This window comes from Pan troglodytes, chromosome 10 (assembly GCF_028858775.2).
Source record: "Pan troglodytes isolate AG18354 chromosome 10, NHGRI_mPanTro3-v2.0_pri, whole genome shotgun sequence".
NCBI lineage: Eukaryota > Metazoa > Chordata > Mammalia > Primates > Hominidae > Pan > Pan troglodytes.
The window spans coordinates 108,446,941-108,470,025 of record NC_072408.2 but is presented as its reverse complement, the minus strand read 5'-3'; the positions used below and the strand labels follow the sequence as shown (position 1 = coordinate 108,470,025).

Below are 23,085 nucleotides of genomic sequence, written 5' to 3'. Positions count from 1 at the left end.
GTAAAAATCTTTAAATTCTATTGGAACATTAACAAAATAATAATAATAGGATTGATATATTACTAACCTGATGTGTCATAAAACCCATAACCAATAATGACCGAGTATAGGAAGCTTCGAAGAGCTAATGGTCAGCGTAAAATGTATTCCTTTCTCTCCTTTTTTTCTTTCCACTTTAAAAAGGTATTTCAGACCACAATAAACTGGACCCATTTCAGACCCCCACGGAGCTGCTTATTGGTTTTACAAAACATTTTGCTAACCATATTGGGTGTGAGAAAGTGAACTCTCCACACGCCATCAAGTGGGTGAAAGAAAAGGATGGCGAAAGAGTCCACTCTGCTTAAGTAAAAATCAATAATTTGACAGTGAGTGGGGATGTGGAGGCTGGAGAAAGGGGGCGGCTGAGAAATTCCCAGTAACCGCGGGGGTAATGTACTATTCCATTCTACGTTGTATGTGGACCATGAATCTCCTGTTACCTTGAACCTTCAGGAGCTGTCCGTCAAGACAAGCGTAACCCCTGCATCCTACCCAGCCCCACTCCCAACCCCGCGGGAGACTGGAAGGAGCTCGGGATGGGGTTCACGGTCAAGGCTTTCGAACGCTGCCACGCCCCTCGGCCCCGCTGCCTCACCCCCGGGCGCGCTCACCTGCGCTCTTCTTCTCCTCTCTGCGCATGCGCTTGAGCCGCTTGAGCATGCCGCGCAGGTCGGTGATTCCATACTGGAAGGCGATCTTCTCGTACTCACTGGGTTTCGCGTTCTTCAGCAACTCCCATACGTCCACCTGGGGTTCTTCCTCCTGCTGCTTCACCTCCCTAACCGGGGAGAACCACGGTCTAGTTTAGTAGCTGCACTGACCCTTAGAGACCACGAAGGTCGAGGTATAATTCTGCTTTTTCAGTTCAGTGTAAAAAAGCTCTGTTTAAAGCCTGAGTACTTGAAGCCCAGAAGTCAAGTCTTGCTTGCTGGAATAGAAGTCTTAGGGAAACTTGCAGGTAGTAGAAGATCAAATGTGTGCCCTTATAGTAACACCTTTCGTTTTCCTAGTTAATAAAAACAATTTTAGGGGGAGTAGAGGACATCAGGAAATAGCCTAAAAATATATTTTACTTATTTTCAAATTTAAAGTCTAATTAGAAGATGGGATTTTGAGAAACTTAACAGTTTTCATCTAGGATGTGGATATTGAATTATTGAAAATTGGACTAGAACTAAAAGGTTTAGATTTGGCCTATGAAATAAAAATGATCTCTATTTTCTTTGATGTACACACCCTAGCTAAATATGGAGACAGTACAAATACATTATTTCAAACATTTGGATTTTGCAAATAGCATTTTCCCTACCATATTAGTAACTAAGTACATGAACCATTTTTTACCTTTCTTAAAATACAAAAAAAAAAAAAAAAAAAAAAAAAAATTGAAACTGCCATGAGTTTTTTGTTTGTTTTTCACATGGTTTTTATGGATACTGACGGTTTAAAATTTTTTTTTCTAAATTGGCAGGGGGAAAGGAGACTAGGTTTTAAAATTTTTCTTACGTTTCATCTTAAAGTACTGTCTTGAATGTTTTTTGGAAGCAAATTGGGTATGAGTTATAAAAATACAAATGTTAAACTGTGAAGCAAATGGTTTAGGGCACCATGAACAAGGGAAAGTAACTTCTTAGGGTGCATACCAAAATTATGACCCCAACTTTTGATCATTGACTACAGAACACATAAAGAACATATATGACTTTAAAAAATAAGATTTAAGATTTACACTTGTCTTCCTTTCTTTTAAAAACATAAAATAAAAATAAAATTCAGAAATAAACACTCTTGGAAAACAGGCTTAGTATAAACAAATTGGTTTCCTTCATTGAATAAATAATCCTGATTTTGTTTACATTTACATTACTATTTTTATCAGGTTAATTTGGAAATGTTACAATGACTGCTTACCGTAATGCTGATTTGGATATGATTTTCTGGAAAACTGGTCAAACATCTTATATATCAGTGTGAAAATGAATTCATGCTATCATGTTAGGGAATGATGGGTTACATCTGTATGCATTGCCATATTCATTACACCTGTTTCAGAGTGCCTTCTTTTTTTTTTTTTTTCTTTGAGACAGAGTCTCACTCTGTTGCCCAGGTTGGAGTGAAGTGGTGTGATCTCAGCTCACTGCAACCTCTGCCTCTTGGGTTCTAACGATTCTCCTGCCTCAGTCTCCCAAGTAGCTGGGATTACAGGTGTGTGCCACACCCAATTAATTTTTGTATTTTTAGTAGAGATGGGATTTCACCATGTTGGCCAGGCTGGTCTTGAACTCCTGACCTCAAGTGATCCGTCCACCTCGGCATCCCAAAGTGCTGGCCACCACACCCAGCCCAGAGTGTCATCTTTATACTCATGTGTACTTTGAGAAGGAAATACTGGGTTGTAATCGTGGATAAAATATGCAGGGGAGGAGATTATAAATATTAACATAGAGTTTAGGGTGGCATTAGGCAAGGATGACATCTAAATATCTAACTTCCATTTTACATTGCCATGTAAGTCTTTTTGCCCAGTGGGTTCGGGGGACATTGAGGCAGAACTCCTGGAAAATAGAGGGAAGTGAAAGGTCACTGGTCTCTCCAATAATCTTGATGGGAAGGACTAGACAACACCATTAGCAAAATGTGCCTCCTAAAAACTCAAGACACAAGCATTATCTTCATCTCACTGAAATAACAGCTACATCCTTTATTAACATGAGAAAATCGAAAAGCTTAAGAAAATTGTCCTGAAATTGGAATATTGGTAATAATTTGCCAGATCCACTAAATCTACTTCCTGGAAACAGTAAACACTTCAAATACATCCTTTAAATATTTTAGTAGGAAGTCTAGGAGAGTCACAATTATGATGTATATGTATAGGCCGGGTGAAGTGGCTCAGTCTTGTAATCCCAGCACTTTAGGAGGCTGAGGTGGGAAGATTACTTGGGCTCAGGAGTTCGAGACCAGCCTGGGCAACATGGTGAAACCCCGTCTCTACAAAAAATACAAAAATTAGCTGGGCATGGTGGTGCATGCCTGTCATCCCAGCTACTTGGGCTGAAGTGGAAGGATTGCTTGAGCCCAGGAGGTCGAGGCTGCAATGAGCCAAGATTGCGCCATTGTACTCCAGCCTGGGTGACAAAGTGAGGCCCTGTCTCAAAGAAAAACCCAAAAAAGATGTATATGTATGTTCATATGTACATATTTTCTGCGGGGTGTTCCCTCAATCTAGATTATTAGTGCTCTATTTTTGTCACATTCCAGCCTAAATATAGTCCCCAGACTATAAAATTATGCCATACTGGATTATGTTAAATTTGTATTTGAACCATGAAGAATTGCACACATACATTACGTATTTCAGGTATCCTCCTGACATTGGCAGAGGATTTAAAGCTATCAAGCTAGATATAATTAAAACAGCTAACAAGAGGCACAAGTCACTGAGTCCTACATAGATCCATGAGGTGAATATTTATATGAAGGAAACCAGTAATAAAGATGATAATTTTGAGTGTGATTTCCTGAGTCAGTTTTGTTGGTAAATTTATAAAACCAATCATCCTCACCAGTTTTCATTAAAATGCCAAGATACTCTCCATTCTTATCACATACTTAGTCGTATCAAATTTCATATAAGAACACCAATGACCTCTTGCCTATTCCTTCCTTTTCTCTCCATTACTTAATTGTATCTCAAATCGTAAAGAGAAGCATCTATCTTGTACTGAAATGTGAGGTCAGGGCTCTCACCTCCAGCATTTCCTTAATGCACCTGGAACATATCTTTAGTTACTTACCATGGTGGCTGCACATGACCCTGTCTGCATGGCTATGTTAAGTTACAGTGAGGAGAAAAAGCCAAATTTCTGTAGGCACTTCTGATTCTTTTCCAAGCCTCGGGATAGACCTGTATAATACTCATGGTATTTTCATCTACATCAAAATTTCAATAACTTGGTGATCCTAGTGAAGAGTATAACAGTTATAGAAATTTTATGTAGAGTACGACTTACAAGTATTTATACAGGTCAATTCCTATAGCAGGATGCTGCCCAAAAGATTTAATCTGATATAGCTAATGTCTGTTTGAAGTAAGCTGGCTTTATTCAGAGCAGGAAGATCTTTCATTGTACAGAGATGTTGGTTTTAATCATTTTTTTTTTTTCTTGTGGGGATTTTGGCACACACACTTGGAGGAGTAGAAATGGTAACCATATGTCATTACCGCAATGAAAACGCATGCAACTCACTAGTAGGAAAACACAATGATTTCTAAAGTTATATTAGTGGATTAGTATAGTATACTAAATGAACATAACATAGCCTTATATTAACAACAATCTAATTATGAATGCAAATCTTAAGCAGGGGATAAAAGAAAATGAGAACTGGAGACACGTTGGCTGCCCATTAAGTGATTTTTAAATTTTGTCATTTTGACTATGTAATTAGATTTATTTTATTCTGGAATTACTGGTTGAAAAAGTCTGTTCTTTTTTCTTTCTTTTTTTCCTTTTTAATCAGAGCAAGGTGCTTAATAATCTACTGTATCACATTTTTGTTGATTGATTGTGTATGTGTTTGTGTGTTGTCGCCTTATGAATATAAACTATGTTAGAGAAAATGACACATTTCCTTAGAGGAAGTACATATTTATTTGCCACCTACTGTGAACCAAGCTTTTTACACTTAATTTAATTTGCACAATAATTCTATTAAGTAGCATTTATTCTTCACATTTCCAGATGTGAAATCCAAGTCTCAGAGGGGTCAAATATTTGACCAAAGTCACATAATTAGTAAATGGTAGAGTTGAGACTCCAGTCCATGTTTTTACCACTCTTTTTCCTCCCGCAAAAGTGTATCTATCCTTTTCTGTGTGCCAGGCACTGGATTTCTTTTCCTCACATCAGTACCATTATATTCTACACAAAGACAGTGTTTAGTGTTTTCCTGACTGAGTAAATGATTGCAGGGAGAATAAAAAGCTCTCTTGTCTTCCTAAAGTGTCAATTTGTGTTATAAACTGAAGCACCAGCTTCCAAGGCAAATTCAGAGTGGCATCTTTAATATGGAGTCACAGGAAATGAGCTGACTCATAAAAGGGAAACTTGGGTTTGGGTCCTGGCCCTGCCTCTAACTCCTGTGTGACTTGGGATAAGTCACTTGTTGTCTCTGTACCTTGGTTTCTTATCTGTAGAATGAGGAAACGTGAGGCTCACTTAAGGGCACTTCATATACTATTGCTTTAAATGCATTTGGGGAATTAATCAATACTATTGAGACTAATGGTTATTTGAAGTAGTCTATTGATGGGCTAATAGCCCTCAGGAATTAATAAATCACACCCATTAATATTTCAGTTCTCAACCTACATGTTGAGGGATAGGGGTAAATTTTTCATTTACAGAGACTTCAATACAGCGATCTAACTAAACAGAGAATAAACACAATCCCAGTATATTTCAAGTGTTTGTAATTTGTTATGAAGCATATTTGTACTTGTAGTCTTTTAATAACCATAGAAAGCACTAAAAGTAATTTTAAAAGCCTGGAAAGTTAAACGAAAACTGATATTATATACAATTAATTTAAAATTATAGTTTTACTCTGTTTATTTACAAATTTGCTAGATAAAACATAATCTCAGAAAAAAAGTGTTTCTTTTTGTTGCTTCTGCACTATAGTAAATATCTAGATATCTATAATTGCATATAATATAGTATATATATAGGGAATCCTAGTGAAGAGTACAGCAGTTATAGAAATATATATGGAGAGAAATTTTATAAAATGGTTATGTTCTAAGTATCCATAATGAAATCCTATAAATTTTATTGTAGGAGAGAACAATGAAAAGCGTGAGTGTGTGATGATACTAAACTTTTATTTCCATTTTATCACTTCTAAAACACATTTTTGAGGCATTTTAAAGACCTCTGAAATGACAATGCATCTTATAATCAATGGTGTGTCAAACCATTTGGAACAATTTTTTCATTGCTTAGTGATTTATAAAGTGCTGGTGTATCTTAAAAGCAGTGGTGTCTTAGACTTGCAGAAATACAGTACATCATAAATAATACATTAAAGTAGGTCTGCCTCTTACAATGTGTATACCTTCAGACTTCTACCAAAATCGTAAAACTGATTTTTTGACTAAATATCAAAGGTAAGAGAATGAAGGCTTCATTTATTCAGTCATGAGACGGAATCATATGTGCAGTCTTAGAGGTTTCTAGGTATTTGTCTTATGTCTCAGTTTTCATATCTCTTCGTCCCCATTTAAAAAAAAATAGGTGAAGAGTCATGAAACATTTAAAAAGAAAGTTTAAAAGCATCTGTTAAAGGCTTTAAAAGATTAGTATGCAGTTGTTTCTCTCTTTCTAGTCAACTCTGTTATATTCTATAAGCAAAACGCATTTTCAGAAATGAAAAATTCTCTGAAAAACATCCACTTTAAACTTGACTTCTCTGAGTGGGTGTCTGAAAGATTTCCAGGCCACAATGTCTCACTCCATCACTTTGTTCTCACCTACGTTTCAGGAGACCACTAAAGTCAAGTTCCCCTGCATCCTCTTGACCTTCTCCACTGTCGTTAACAAAAGAAAAGCAAATCTGGGTTTAATGCAGACACATACACAACAATTTCCCCCAAACACTCTACATGTAACGTATATGCAATTTTGTGCCACACAAGGACTAAATCAACACAAACTATTTCTTTTCACACAAGTGACATGTTAAGTTTTTGGAGTATGTACTTGTGGAAAAGTAAACATATGAGGAGCTTGTGTTACGCTATGATTTCAGAAGACACATTTTTGTAGATTGCATATATAAAACTGCTTGGATTTGTGTTAAAACCAGGTAACACAAATGCACTTAAGCCAAGCAACACAAAGTACTTTGTTTTTGCAAGTTGGGGGCTGTAGAAACATACCTGTGTAAAAAGCAAAGAACTTTTGCTGATCTCTGTTATTCATGTAAGACAGAGATTGGCTTGGAGGACGAAGTGTACCAATGTCAGATATATAAGTACAAAGCCTTATATTCAATGGTAACCTCTTTGTGTCCATGAACAGATGAATCAGATAATGTGATACTAACATGGCAAAAATAAAAAAGGAGCTAACACAGAAATTTTTAAAAGATGCATTCCTTTCTGTCTTAAAGGGTGATAATTATTCTGATTTTCTTATTAATATTTATACCTTCTTAAATATGTTTTAAAAATATTTGTCTTGAATTGTTAATGAAACTTTTACTAGCAGTTTAAAAAAGTGCTTTCCTGTAGAGAAATGCATCTTAAATTAGGCATGCAGCCACCACTGTGATTTCATATAAACTCTAACTAGAAGCTATAGAGCTAACATTTAAATGGCACTACATAGTTACTTACATGTTTAAGTTTTTAAGGAAGTTTTGTTTCCTGCTCTTTACAAATGTTAGTTATGGTTTCTAAGAAAAGAGTCTGTAGGTTTGAAAACAGTGTGTATAACATGTAAGTCATAAGAATTAAACTCAATAATGTGTTTTCAAAATTTCTTCAGGTGTTTGCAGGCCTTTTGAAGGAAATACATTTCTTTTAAAGCTCAAAACTTAGTAGATCATGTTTCCCTCTCCTAAGATATACTTGTATACAGTATGAGCATAGTTTTAGACCTGTGCATTTGCTGAGCATGGGATGAAAGGAAAGTGGAAGGAAAGTAATAAAATTTGAAAGTTATGACATTTTTTAAAATTAAAAAATACCTAATACCAGTAATATTAAATAACTTTTCAAAGTAATTAAAGTTTTGATTTATTTATAATATCAGAGGAAAATATGCCTCATTAACAGGCTAAATTATTGTTTTATAATAGTTTGGAGTAACTTTCCTTATTCAGCAAAACTGTATGTGGATTCTGTATGTGGATTCAGTCTTCGGAAGAACAAAACATTTGGTCTCATTAAAGAATTTATATTATGGAATAATTAAGTACAGAGAATAACATAATGACAGGAAGGGGCTGGTTATATTTCTCAGAGACCAAAAATCTTTTACATTTCTTCCTTGACCGCCCCCCCTCCATTTTTCAGCCTTGGTAATTGCAAAAATATATGAAATAGGTATCTAAATTTTGCCTTTCTGTAGTATTCTTAATGCCAGTTTCATTTAGGATAATCCAATATTATATGGCGCTAACTTCAGTAAGTGGCTACTTGGTTGTGGTTTTCTTGGGCACATGGTTCAGTAGCTCCCTAAGTGATTTCTAGATGAAAGGCGATATAAATAAAAGTTTTCTGCCGTGACTTAACCAATGAAATGAGTCTCTTTGCATATTTCTTTTGGCCATTTGGTGGAAAATAATGCTTTAAGGAGGAAGCTACATATGAATAAATTGAAAGTGTCTTTCTAAGGCAACTGTGAAACCTCAAAAACAGGAACTTCTTTATAACAAGAACATTCTAAAAAATGGTCAGTATATGCTTGACTGGGCCTTAAACCCATGGTTTTTCTAGAACACCAATGTTTAAATATATGGTGTTTTTGCGGTGAAAAGGGTTGTTCGTATTTGGAATACGGAATACAGGGGAAAGGAAATGTGTTTGAAAATCCTCCACTTCTGTGTTATACAAAAGCTATCTAGATTTTCCTTTTGGAGTTACCTTCTCTTGAAAGCAGATCTGATGTCAATGTTTGGAGTAGTCCCAGTAGATTCTTTGAAAGGAAAGAAAACAATAACATAAATACCCATTAAGGAGGTAGTTTGTGTTCAGTTCCTTTACAGGCTGTGGGGATTCTTTAGATGGAAGAATGTCAGGTGAAGGGGGGAGGCTTTTCTCCTGAATGGCTGTGCTGCCAAGGCCTCATCATACCTCCTCCTCCCTCATGAAGAACCAATGAAGGGACCTTGGGGTCACCTTGTTCAGGTGTCATTCAACTTGTCTGCCCACTAGAATCACTGAGGGACTTAGAAATATATCAGTTTCTTGATCCTCTCTGCCAGAGATGTTGATCCACCAGATCAGGGAGGGGCACCCAGAAATCAATATTCTTAAATAGCCCTCCAGGGGCCGGGCGCGGTGGCTCACGCCTGTAATCCCAGCACTTTGGGAGGCCGAGGCGGGCGGATCACGAGATCAGGAGATCGCGATCAGCCTGGCTAACACGGTGAAACCCCGTCTCTACTAAAAATACAAGAACAAAATTAGCCGGCCGTGGAGGCGGGCGCCTGTAGTCCCAGCTACTCGGGAGGTTGAGGCAGGAGAATGGCGTGAACCCGGGAGGCGGAGCTGGCAGTGAGCCGAGATGGCGCCACTGCATTCCAGCCTGGGTGACAGAGAGGAGCGAGACTCCGTCTAAAAAAAAAAAAAAAAGAAAAAAAGCCCTCCAGGTGATCTTCTCAGAGATGCCCAGCCAGGTTGAAGCAGTGCTGCCCAGGATCCCAGATCCCACCTAATACAGAAATATCGACAGCACCCGACCCATGGCCATCCAGCCTCTGCTTGACATCACTCTCAGTGGGACTCTCACAACCTTCCTGGGCTGTCTATATAGCTTTAACCGAAGAGCTCGTCCTTTGTTTTTTGTTGAGACGGAGTCTCACTCTGTTGCCCAGGCTGGAGTGCAATGGCGCGGTCTCGTCTCACTGCAACCTCCGCCTCCCCGGTTCAAGCGATTCTCCTGCCTCAGCCTCCCAAGCAGCTGGGATTATAGGTGCCCACCACCACGCCCGGCTAATTTTTGTATTTCTAGTAGAGACGGGGTTTCACCATGTTGGCCAGGCTGGTCTCGAACTGCTGTCCTCGTGATCCACCCGCCCCGGCCTCCCAAAGTGCTAGGGTTACAGGCGTGAACCACAATGCCTGGCCAGCTCATCCTAACGTTAAGACAAAATTCACCTCCTCATCGTTTCCACCTTTTGATTCTAAACTGCCTAAATGCTTCTCATGCCTGGAAATTTGTTTTCCATGTTCTGTGTGACAGCCCCTTCCCCTCTTTGCAACAAGCCATGTATGCCTGACTTCCTTCACCCACACACTCAAGCTGGATAGGGTGTGGTTTTTGGATTCTTCATCTTCCTGGTTACTCTACTCGAGAAGAGGTCCAGGCAGAGGTATAGTGCCCACGGCTAAAGACATCACTCCAAATGTAGAATAAGTAGCATGTTGTAGAGAGAAGTATCATTTCCTAAACTTAGATCCTATAGCACTTGGAATAGCCCAGTTTAAAATTACATTCATGGCCGGGCACAGTGGCTCACACCCGTAATCCCAGCCCTTTGGGAGGCCAAGGCAGGTGGATCACTTGATGTCTGGAGTTTGAGACTAGGCTGGCTAATATGGCGAAATCCCGTCTCTTCTAAAAATACCCCAGCAAAATTAGCCGGGTGTGGTGGCGCACACCTGTAATCCCAGCTATTTGGGAGGCTGAGGCATGAGAATTGCTTGAACCCAGGAGTTGGAAGTTGCGGTGAACCAAGACAGTGCCACTAGACTCTAGCCTGGGCAACAGAGTGAGACTCTGTCTCAAATAAAATAAAATTACATTCACTTTTTTGTCTTTTGCAACTACATCACACTTTACATTCACCTTAAGTTTATAACATTTGCTGCCAAGTCAACTTTTCCTTTGTATACTTGTAAAAGTGAGTTTTTTTCCAACCTCATTGTATGCATTTAGGCCTTCTATGTTTACTCTGGGTAGTACACAGAACATATGGATGAAGAACTGCCATGCCTGACATTAGTCGTTATAAGAGAAATTCTCCCTTCCATCTGGGTATCCTGAACTCTCATAGCATATTACCCTATCCCCAAACCTAAGTGGGAAAGTGGACCCCATGAAACATACATTCTGTAGCAGCAAAAACTGACATCATCTTTTATCTGGGAGATTGAAGGAATATAGATAGCATGGACAAGAGATATTTAGCGATAAAATCCCCCCAATTCTACTTTTATTATAAATTATTTCATTACAATTCGATTCAGCAGGCTTGCTGAGACTACCACAATCAGAAACACACAGTTTTAAAGGAAAACTTTCTCTGAAATCTCATAGTATTAAATGAACTTCTTCTTCTCCATCCCCTCACACCCCATTAAAAAACTACATTTATCTGGGCAAGAAGGCTCTCTTACCGTGCACTTCAAGATCAAATGAACAGCTGTCAAATTTATCCTTATAGGTGACCTCGCATCTGTAATTTCCTGCAAAGTTCTCTTTGGCCTTGATGATCTGCATCTCAAATGTGTACACCTGCAATGAAATGCATCCAGACACACACATTTCAGTTTATTTTCCAAATTTCTCAGCATTGGCTTAAAGCTGTGTCTGTCTGTGGGAATTCCAGTACAATGTTCTCAGTATAGGAGGGCAAATGTGTCCTGTAGCCCCCGGACACAGCAGGGCAATCGCAATAGAGTGTAGACACTAGCAATGGTAACTTCAGAGGATTTTCTGGAACTGAAGTCTCTCAAAGCCGAACCTGAAAATAATCATTTATTCACATAGAAGGAATGTGCCAGCTGAGCCCCTGTCCTGGGAGTTCAGGGCCTTACCCGACTGTGCCTCTCAAAGGTTTCCTTCAGCTGAAGGTGCTTCCCGGCTTTGCTGGCCAGGTCCATCCATTTTCCTTTGAACCATTTGATAGTGGGTTTTCTCAGAAGATCTTCAGCCTTGACTTTGGCTATGAAGGTGATATCTTCACCTAGAAGAAGCATAAGGGATTCAGCTTGCTCTTTAACAAGTGTCATTTGTTTTGCTTTCAACTGGAAGGAGCTGACATGGGACTGCACTACAGAATATGGTGTGATTGGTGCCCTCGGAATTGTGAAATGAATTCGTCCTGATTTTTTTATGAATGCTCTAGAGGTCCTTAGGCTGTCCCAGCTTGTTCTGCTGTGGGGGTTTATGAAGCAGAAAAAGTAATAGGGAAACCAGTGGAAGTAATTTTTATATATGGATAATTTTACATTTGGATAATTTTTTATTTTGTATATATGGACATATATGGATATGTATGATATATGTGAAGTTTTATTGCATATATGGATATGTATAAAATTTTATTTCATATATATGGATATGTATGAAATAAAAATGAAAAAATTGAATTTTTTTCACTCTTTTTATTAGGCAAGGTGATGAGAAGCCTGGAATTATAGGAATGTGACTAAATCAAACTGATCTGCTTGAAGTAAACCTGCAATCTGTTTGTACTGAGTGATTTAGACCCTGAGGACATGACATTGTAGTCCAGCTTCCAGCCCAGCATTTCAATGTCTTACAGGAACATAAGGGGAACCAACATTTCTGTTCACATGCAGTGTATTTTGACATTCTAGCCTGGAAAGAAGTAATTCTGGAATACAGTTGGCTATGTACTCATTTGCATAATATTGATAAGTGTCAAAGACTAGTTCAGATCATAATATATCCCTTATAAAGATTTATTTGGTTAAAATTCTTCAACCCTCAGGTCCTCCTCCAGCTCACCATCCCTTCATAGCACTTGGCATTTGTGATTATTTGTTTAATTTTTTCTCTGCTCCTCTCAGACTATAAATTCTGAGTGCTCACATGTTATACTCAGTGCCTAAAACAGGAGGTATATAATCAATATTTTTGAATTTGAATATTTGAAGAGTTGAACCATTTGCCCGATCAGCTGTCTCAGATATTATGAATTATGACCTAGCGCATGTGTAGATTTGGAATCATCTTATGGAGTGAGTTATGGTAATGTCAGCAGACACTGGCTCAGCATTATGGTGTGTCAGGCACTGTTCAAAATACTTCACAGCTAGGTCCTATTCTTGTCACCATTTTACAGATGGGGAAACTGAGGCATAAAGAAGTTAAACTGTCTTTCCAAGGGTAATAGCTAGCAGGAAGCAGAATCAAGATTAGAACCCAAGGTTCCAGGGTCCAGGCACTGGACTCCTATGTGCTGAAGGTTACTGAAATCATAGCTGTCACTCATCTTTTCAGGTTGTAAAAAGCAGGATTTAGTATATACATACAGTGGAATATTATCCAGCCGTAAAAAGGCATGAAGTTCTGATACATGCAACAATGCGGATGAACTTTGGAAACATTATGCTAAGTGAAAGAAGCCAGACACAAAAGGTCCTGCATTGTCTGATTCCATTAATATGAAATATCCAAAATAGGTAAATCCAGAGAGACAAAGCAGATTAATGGTTGCCAGGGCCTAGGAGGAGAGGGCAATGGGGAGTAACTGCTTAATGGAATATACGGTCTTTTTGGGGTGATGAAAATGTTTTAGAAATAGATAGAAGTAGTGGCTGTACAACATTGCGAACGTACTAACAGCCACTGAATTGTTCACTTTAAAATGGTTAATGTTATAAGTGAAATTCACCTCAAAAAAAAATTTTTTTTTTTGAGACAGAGTCTTGCTCTGTTGCCCAAGCTGGAATGCAGTGGCGCGATCTCGGTTCACCGCAACCTCCGCCTCGTTGGTTCAAGCGATTCTCCTGCCTCCGCCTCCTGAGCAGCTGAGATTACAGGTGTCTGTCACCACGCCCGGCTAATTTTTGTATTTTTAGTAGAGACTGGGTTTCACCATGTTGGCCAGGCTGGTCTCGAACTCCTGAGCTCAAATGATCTGCCTGCCTCGGCCTCCCAGAGTGCTGGAATTACAGGCGTGAGGCACCGTGCTCAGCTCACCTTAATTTTTTAAAAAAGGAAGGATTGAATGCTAGGCACTCACCAACTTTCACTGTTCCTCCTTGAGGTTTTTCAATGAACAAGATGGACAGCTGGGAGTTGGCATTCTGCTTGGCTTGTTCCTCCCCAGGAGGAGGTTCGACAAGGGTCCAGTCTGATGAGCAGAAAGGAGGAAAAGGATTATTTCAGGGCCAGGCTCTTCTTAGGCAGTCTTACCTGGATTTGTTGTTCTCACCAACGCTGTAGCTTTTCTTTGTCTAATAAACCTAGATAAATACAACATCATTCTTTCTGCCCCCAGCAGCCATCAGTAGAGGGGAACAGATTCCCATTCTTACAGGGGTATCTCTTCCATGATGGGGCAAATGAACATTATGTAATTCTTAGAAATAGTGGAACTTTCCAGGTAAGCTGTTATTCTCTCTTTGTTGATGGCAATAATTCCTCTGCTTCCCCATCTTGCCTGTCCCCTAACAGGTAAACAATGGTGGTCAGTGTATTCAAGCAGTACTCTTGGTGTTTTTCTAGGTGATGGACTATAAGGCCACATCGATACAACTACATTGAAAAAGACTAAACGGATAGGTCATTTGGAGGGTAAACTGTCTGACAAGGGTCAGAAAGCCAAGCCTGGCCTGGTATTTCTAGATTCCTTGCTTTTGTTAGAGAGTTTTATTAGGGTTGTACAGATGTGGCCATAGTTTGACAAGGAAGTAACAGATCATGACCTGTGGTACAAATTACAAGGATACTGAGATTGTGCTGCAAGGGGAAAAAACAAAACAAAACAGAGAACTGGAAGGAAAAAAACTGAGGCTTTCCCATAAAGAGAGACAAGCTGGAAATAGAGTTTCTTTTGCATCTTCTCATTTGCACTCTGGTGATTAGTGTTAATCTGCAGTCAATTCCAATTCTAGGATAGTAGAGAGAACTGTAGATATTTCCCCTGTCTCTGAGCCGAATGCAGAGTTCAGGTTCAGCCACTTAGTAACTGGAAAAAAATGCATAGGTTGCCAACTCTCTGCTTGTTAATGTTTCTTGAAAAGAAGGAAAATGCACATTTAATTATTTTAGTTTTCATGTATCAATCATGCTTGATATTTCTATCTGTAGTAGTAGGCCATCATTTTCACAATGAGGTTAAACATTTTCACAATTATGTGACAATCATAGTCATATGATTACATATTTTTAAACACCCAAGCTAATGTTAAAATTTTGTTGTTTGTGTTTATGATATTAATAGGAACACATTTAGAACATGAGGATAAGTGTTTCTCTTGTTTTGTTCACTTCTATACCTGCAGTGCCTATAGGAATGGCTGGCCCATAAGAGGCCCATAATAGGATCATATTAGGTTCTCAGTACAAATTTGTTGAATGAATGAATGAATGAATGACTTCACAGAACAGGAGCTACAGCTGATAGGATGCATTTGAAAATGTTTTATTATCTGTATGTAAAGTTCTATAAAAATGTGAATTATTATCTAACTTTAGTACATCCCCAAAATGAAGATTGATCTCTGTGTATTTGCTAAATATTAAAAATGATAGAACAAACCTGTGGTATTTGTGGCTAGATCCTTGAATGCGTGTGTATCATGCAAAATTAATTGTTTCTCAATACATTAGTTTTCTTGTAAGAGGAAACGTCATGAAAGATTGCTGTAAAAACTACAATCTGAATAAGACAAGGATTAGAATCAATACAGCTTCAAGAAATGAGCTCATTAGTGATTGTATTAGGATGAGGTCAGGATGCCTTCTCTGGGCTTGCGCTCACCTGAATCTTTTCTCTCCAGGGCCCGACTACCCAAACCTGAAAGGGAAGTGTGATTTGGGTGATGCAGAGGGGTGGAAAGGCGATGAAAATGGAGTGCTGACTTCAACCTTCTTGGATTCCCCTAAACCCTGTCTCCTCTGGTGATAGGAAGGAAAAAACCCTACAAGTTGGCTTGGATGGAAAATCAATAGAGCTCCAAGTATGAAAGCATCTATAAAAGTGTGTGTCTTATTTTAAAATGATAGAAAAATTAAAAAATCCCAGCTGGGGGCGGTGGTTCATGCCTGTAATCCCAGCACTTTGGGAGGCCGAAGTGGGTGGATCACTTGAGGTCAGGTGTTTGAGACCAGTCTGGCCAACATGGTGAAACTCCGTCTCTACTAAAAATACAAAAATTAGCCCAGCTTGGTGGCACACACCTGTAATCCCAGCTACTCAGGAGGCTGAGGCACGATAATCACTTGAACCTGGGAGGCACAGGTTGCAGTGAGCCAAGATAGCATCACTGCGTTCCAGCCTGGGCAATAGAGACTCAGTCTCAAAAAAGAAAAGAAAAAATTTTAAAATCCAAATATCTAAGTGTAAAGAACAGGGAAAAGGGTGGCTATATAGTGAGAAATGGAAGACAGATATGTTGACCCCTAACATTTATACCCAAGATTTACCAATCTTATTTATTTCTCAAAGAATGCCTCTTTCCAAGAAGTTTCTCACGTAAAACAAAAAATTGTCATTAAAGCCAACATTTCCTTCTTGGTGCCAGCACAGGCAAAACCTGTTGCCCCTGCTCTGTGCACTGACTCAGCAAGGAGGCTCACTGCCTTTTCTTTTCCTCTACCGTCAATGAATAATATATTTAAAAGCAGGGAAAAGGGTAGAAATTATCCTAACCTGGAGGCAAGGCGCTAGGCGGGGAGACTTCCTCTTCATCTGAAACAAGAAATAGGAGTAAAAAGTCAAGGAGAAAAGGACTTCATCCCAAGTAACCTGAGAAAAGAGAAATCTGAAAAAGAAGATGAGAAACCACACAATACACTTTCAACTGCTGAGCAAGCCTTAGAAAACTTGGTACCTGAAAAGTGAAGCCTGAGTATTTCAGGCAAAGAAAGAAAAAATAATAAATAAAAAGTTGACAGAGTAGGGTAATCCAAATGGAAGCACAGATTTAAAAATGGAACACTGCAAGTGTTTTATGTGACTGTAGGTTAGGAAAAAATAAATGCTAAAAATCAAACCTTGATGAAATCAATAATGGAAGTGGTTTTCAAGTCCTGATTTTGTAACTAAAGTGAATGGCAGACCTTATTCATATATCACATTCGTTTGGACACAGACATAAAAGCCTATATATGTACTATCTGAGAACTCATTTCTACCCAGAAAACCTCATGATTAATTGCTTTTCAGTATTTAAGAAACAAAAGTCAAGATAAGTTAATATAAACTTTATAAGCATTTTTTCCAACATCATATTGGTGTTGGAAAATGCTGTATCATTTCTGAATATTTACCCATATGTATTTGTGAAATTCAAAATATGTCTTTTAGTGTTTATGTGCAGAATATTTCCCTTTTTAAAAACATCTGAACTTCAAAGTTCACATTTTATTTATTTGTTTTGGATAAACAAGTTTATTTGTAAATTTAGTCAGCCTACCTAATTGACCTAAAAACTTCAGTAGAAGGATAAATTTTTTTTTTTTTTTTTTTTTTTTTTTTTTTTTTTTTTTTTTTTTGAGACAGAGTTTCACTCTTTTTGCCCAGGCTGGAGTGCAATGGCGTGATCTTGGCTCACCGCAACCTCCGCCTCCCGGGTTCAAGCGATTCTCCTGCCTCAGCCTCCCAAGTAGCTGGGATTACAGGCACCTGCCACCATGCCCGGCTAATTTTTTTTTGTATTTTTAGTAGAGACGGGGTTTCACCATGTTGGCCAGGGTGGTCTCGATCTCTCGACCTTGTGATCCACCCGCCTCGGCCTCCCAAAGTGCTGGGATTACAGGCGTGAGCCACCGCGCCCGGCAGAAGGATAAATTTTAAAACCGCTTGGAAGACCATCTCTATTAAAGTGATTTTCCCAGGACAGTAACCAGATGCAGCCTAACCCAACACCATCTTAATTGGCAGAGGTTCAGTGGGCTGGAGCTTTGTGCTTTTTATAATACAAATGCTATAAGAAAAAGAACGTCGGTATTGTTTCCTGTTAGGAGAGGAGGAAAACTCAACCTAGTCAGGAGACCAACTGCAACAAAATGAAAAGCTGCACTAACTAATTAAGAGTGTTAGTAACAGATGATGCTGGTGTGAAAAACTTGTATTTTATTCTACAGCCCTTATAAATAAAATCTCCCCAGTTAGTGTTTATATTATCAGCCAGCGGGTTATTTATCGTGTGGTAGAATGAGGACTTATGCAAGGTATAAATGCGCATAGCATTTCACCACTATGAAAACAAGTGCAGTCCAGTTAGAATAAAATCAACTGAACTCTAAATTACACACACCTTAATGATAAGACTCCCCATCACTTGTGAATGTAAAACATTTAATTTAAAAATGTTAACACTCCAATATATGAAACAGCTATTATGAATGCACCTGGTATATTCTATAGCTGCCAGGTTTATTCTTTTTTTTTTTTTTTAAGGGAACTATAAGTTACAGTGTGGTTAAGACTTGTATCTTCATCCTTGAAAAAGCCCACATTCTATCACAGTGATGTATGGTCAGACTTAACAGCCCCGATTTTTAAACACCTGGATCAAGTCATAACCAGTTTTATTGCAAAGGACTCTGTACACATTTATCAATTCTAGTAGCTTACTAGTTACCCAGCAAGTCACTAACATACAGAAACATTCATCATGAGAAGCAAGAAACACTACCCATCCCTTCTGCATTTTAGCAACTTGTTACTCCTAAGCAGCAGTGCTCACATCACTGAGGTCTGTGAACAAAGTTCACATTTTACATCCTTAAAGAGCATTTGGTGTTATCTGAACCTCTGCTCTGCTCTTCCCAAAGCATAAACTAGTGTTTTTATGAATAATAAAATCTTCGTACTTAAAATACTAGAATATTTGTGAATTTACAGCCTGGGCAACATAACAAGACTCTCTCTGTAAAAAAAAAAAATTAATTAGCCGGGCTTGCATATTATTTGCACACCGAGCGCTTGGTAATGTGTGCCTGTAGTCTTAACCACTTGGGAGGCTGAGACTAGAGAGTTACTTGAGTCCAGGAATTGGAGGCTGTAGTGAGCCATCATCACGCCACTGTACTCTAGCCTGGATGACACAGCAAGACCCTGACTCTAAAAACAAAAACAAAAGCAAACTAGAATAATTGTGGATTTCAAAATGTAAATGTATATGACTGTACAAACAGGATACAGGAAATACATGCACAGGAATGTTAATTAAAAAGTGCTTTAAAAAATTCCTGACAAAAAGACATAAAATAGTATGTTTTTATATAATCTGTTAGAATATTTACTACAAGTATTACCCGCTGACCTGAAATTTCTTTTCCCAAACTGTCAAACAGGGATATGTGTTATTACTTTTTAATAAAATTACTAATATAATATATTAATATCATTACTTCAGAATCCAAGAGGTGATTCACTGGGTCATGTGGGATTTGAGATTCTTAACAGGAAGCTCTCTGTGGTCAAAGAAGCTTGAAAAATGCTAGGCTGGAATTAAATGCTTGTATTTTATTGCTTTGTGTTCATGTGTTTACTGCAGGATATCTCAAAGCTCTCAGTGTGCAAATAATGTGTACTGGAAGTGGGGGTGACAAGAATTGATATGGTCATTAGCACCTCCCAAACTTAGTTCATTTTGAATTTTTTCTCCTGAACTAATATGCATGCATTCACATTCCACAACATTGTGCATTTGCCCGGTATAGGTATTTCTGAGCTATTAGAAGAATTCCGTGATTCAGAAGACTGTGAAATAATTAAAATTTTACATGTTCAAAACTAAAATAACTCGTAATTTTCCCATAATATTACTTGCCATAGATTTAATTCAGTATTTAGTACTTTATTCTTGTTACCTATTCAGAGGTTTTTATTTACTGAAATATATAAGACTGTTGATTTAAAGTCCTGTAAAAATTAACAGAAATGAAGTTAAAATTCAATCAAGTCCTAGAAAGGAGCTTTCTTTATTAAATGTAAACTAGACGCTTGAACCATTTTGATTCAAATGAACACTTTATAAAGGTTTTGTGATGGTTTACTTTTTGTTTGTACACAGAGCATAATGAAACATTGAGTTAATTACCTAGAACACAAAATGAGAAGAGTATTCACTTAGTTTCATGAAACTAAAATGAAGAAAAATAATCTTGTCTTTAAAAAATTGATTGATACATCATAATATTTGCACATATTTATGGGGTACATGTGACGGTTTGTTACATGCATAGAATATGTAATGATGGCAGTCTGGGTTTTTTTGTTTGTTTTTTGAGACAGAGTCTCCCTCTATCGCCCAGGCTGGAGTGCAGTGGCACAATCTCAGCTCACTGCAACCTCTACCTCCCAGTTTCAAGCAATTCTCGTGCCTCAACCTCCTGAGTAGCTGAGACTACAGACGTCTGCCACCACACCCAGCTAATTTTTGTATTTTTAGTAGAGACAGGGTTTCACCATATTGGCCAGGCTGGTCTTGAACTCCTGGGCTCAGGCAATCCTCCTGCCTTGGCCTCCCAAAGTGCTGGGATTACAGGCATGAGGAGGCACAGCACCCGGCCGGCAATCTGTTTTTTAAGCAAAAATTTGATAGGTGAGTAGTTTCAAAGTCTACTAAATGTTAAGACTATTTGGAGGACATGCACAGTTGTTTTAGACCATGAAGGAATACATATTAATGCAGCGCTTCGGAGTATCATGAAATAGCCTTCGTCTAGATCACCCAACAGTAGTGTCAAATAGCAATTACTTCTCAATTGGCAATCTTGGATTCATTGCACATAAATTTTCAAATTTATGAAAGTGCTAGAAAACAATCAACATGAGCAAAGTTTACTGTTTCCTTTCTTTTATTTTTATTTATTAATTAATTTTTTTTAGACAGAGTCTCACTCTGTCACCCAGGCTGGAGTGCAGTGGCACCATCTCAGCTCACTGCAACCTCCACCTCCCAGGTTCAAGCAATTCTCCTGCCTCAGGCTGGATTGCAGTGGCACCATCTCAGCTCACTGCAACCTCCGCCTCCCAGGTTCAAGCAATTCTCCTGCCTCAGTCTCCTGAGTGGCTGGAAATACAGGTGCTTGTCACCACGCCTGGCTAATTTTTGTATTTTTATTAGAGATGGGGTTTCACCATGTTGGCTAGGCTGGTCTCAAACTCTTGAGCTCAAGTGATCCTCCTGCCTCAGCCTCCCAAAGTGCTGGGATTACAGGCATGAGCCACCTCACCCAGCCAGTTTCCTTTCTTTTAAAAGTTGCTTCAGTCCTGGCACTTTTTTTTAGATTGGGAAATGTAGTTAAGATATTGGGATTCTGACCTTAAATTCTCAAAAAATTGCCTGGCTTGATTTGGTTGAGTTCGATGAGACTGAAATGTTTAATGGTTCTTATTTTTCACAGAAACCAGGTTCTATTGCTAGGAGGTAGATTGAATATCCAAATCTTTCTGATTGTGTCCAGTTCAACAATATATATATGAATGACGTAGCATCTGGCAACATTTTCAAACAAAACAAAAAATATATGTAAGTCATATTTCATTTTTTTCTATCTAAAAGTGGTGATGATGAATACATAAACATCAGATTTTAGCTTGTTGGAATATGACATACAGGGAAATCACACACTCAGCATAGCAGGGCTATCTTCCCCCTAGCTACATAGAAGGGCAGTTTACTAAAGCAGAATTTTATTCATCTGTAAGTCATGGGAAAATAGCATTTGTAAGACTGTAAAAATGATTCTTTAAACAACTGAAGTTCCCAGAGAAGAAATTCTAGAAAGTAGGGAAAGAACCCAGTCTTATATTACAAGCCTGGGGTTTTAGGGGAGTACACATAAATACTTCGTAATATGAGTGAGAGACTTGTAACTGAATAAAAAGCTCCAGAGATAGTAGAATGTGTACATTCTTATAATTATCCAAACTCTCTTGGGCATAAAGCAACTCCTACCTATGGTTGATTTTAAATTGCCTTTTAAAATTAATTAAGCAATATAAACTTGAGACAATTGTTGAGATTTAAGAATAAAGACCAAAATCTTATAAAATTAAAATATATGTGACTTGTAAACAAACAGTGAAATACTGATACAATACCTTGTTTGACTGAGACAAATTCATGAATTCCTCAAGCAGAGTAATCAGTTGTAGTACATACTGGTGTTTGTGACCAAAATAACAACAGCAATAAAATATGGGAGACAATAACAATAGCTGACATTAATTCATCATGTTTTGAGGCATTCGGTTAATTTATTGCATTTTCTTAATGAGACGATACATGCCTTCACACTTTGATGCTTATAAAACCATGATTTATCCTACAATAAGTACGTACATTTAATGAATTTTTCTTCCCCAAATCTATTAAATCAATCTTGCCTAATAGTGGCTGTGTCTTTGAATTGAAAAGTGTGGTGACATTAATTTTTAACAAAGTTCATTACAAAGAAGTAATGTAATTAGAATACATAGATCAAGCATGGAGAAATTTTAGTAGATGGCTGATTGACACCTAAAGGTAAATCGTACAAAAATATTTTAGCATGCTAGTAAAAAGCACCAGGGTAATGTTATTGCAGATGTAAAAGAACCTAAATTTTTTAAAAAATCATTTTTTAAAATTTAAAACAAAATCACATAATTCAGGAGAAAGTGTGTTGGAACTTCTGCTGATTCACTTCCTCATCTGCGAGTCACATTCATGAAAAAGAAAGACTTCATCTCAGGTTATGTGAGATATTTAATATACACAGGGTTCATTCACGATAGTTTATGTGGCGAATGCCTGGGAAAAGAAAATGTTTTTATTTCCCTTTTCGCGATTACCAAAAGCAGTAATAAAAAAAGGAAGTAACTTTACCAATTGAAAAGATACAGACTCTAAGCTAATAAGACGTAAAAATAAAATATCAGCACTTAGGCATGGAAATGAGTACAGGTCTTCAAAGTGGCCTCTGATTCTAATGCTGCTGTCACTTTTTGGACCAGCCACAGAACCGTTTTCGGAGCTTTCCACAGGGCCAGCTGTTGAGGCACAGCAGAAACCTACTCCAATTGTCCTATGTTCAGACATAGGATGTTGGATCTTAGCTGACAAAAAAAAAGTATGATCCCACTTGATCACCCACATTATTCCCTACACATGGCCCTCTGTGACTCTAGTCTGCTTTCAGAACTGAAATCCACCTTCCTCTGTTGATGGTTGTTCTTCCCCATAAAGTGTAACTTGGCTCCAGGAGGGCAGGACCCAGTGCCCAGATCTGTGCCTGGCATGTAGCCAACACTCAGCAAATCTTGCTGAATAAATATGTGCTAGAATAAAAGGCGGATCTTTGGCCCCACTGAGCATACAGAAAAGAATCTATA

The 23,085-nt window shown here is 38.2% G+C and overlaps 1 protein-coding gene across 19 annotated transcripts in view; it reads right to left on the bottom strand.

The window, feature by feature from the left end:
* Positions 1-23,085, bottom strand: part of MYBPC1 (myosin binding protein C1) — a 90,901-nt gene that overhangs the window by 42,471 nt on the left and 25,345 nt on the right. For 8 of the 19 annotated variants that reach the window (XM_063787024.1, XM_063787023.1, XM_063787025.1 and 5 more), the window contains 6 exons: positions 13,771-13,881; positions 11,594-11,742; positions 11,174-11,291; positions 8,696-8,747; positions 6,578-6,634; positions 654-820 (listed from right to left, as the gene is read on the bottom strand). In XM_063787024.1, the coding sequence (XP_063643094.1) occupies positions 654-820; positions 6,578-6,634; positions 8,696-8,747; positions 11,174-11,291; positions 11,594-11,742; positions 13,771-13,881 (654 nt within the window). Of the gene's footprint in view, positions 1-653; positions 821-6,577; positions 6,635-8,695; positions 8,748-11,173; positions 11,292-11,593; positions 11,743-13,770; positions 13,882-15,513; positions 15,550-16,404; positions 16,444-23,085 lie in introns of all 19 variants that reach the window. The other 11 variants (XM_509309.8, XM_063787022.1, XM_009426102.5 and 8 more) reach the window with 2 other exon arrangements.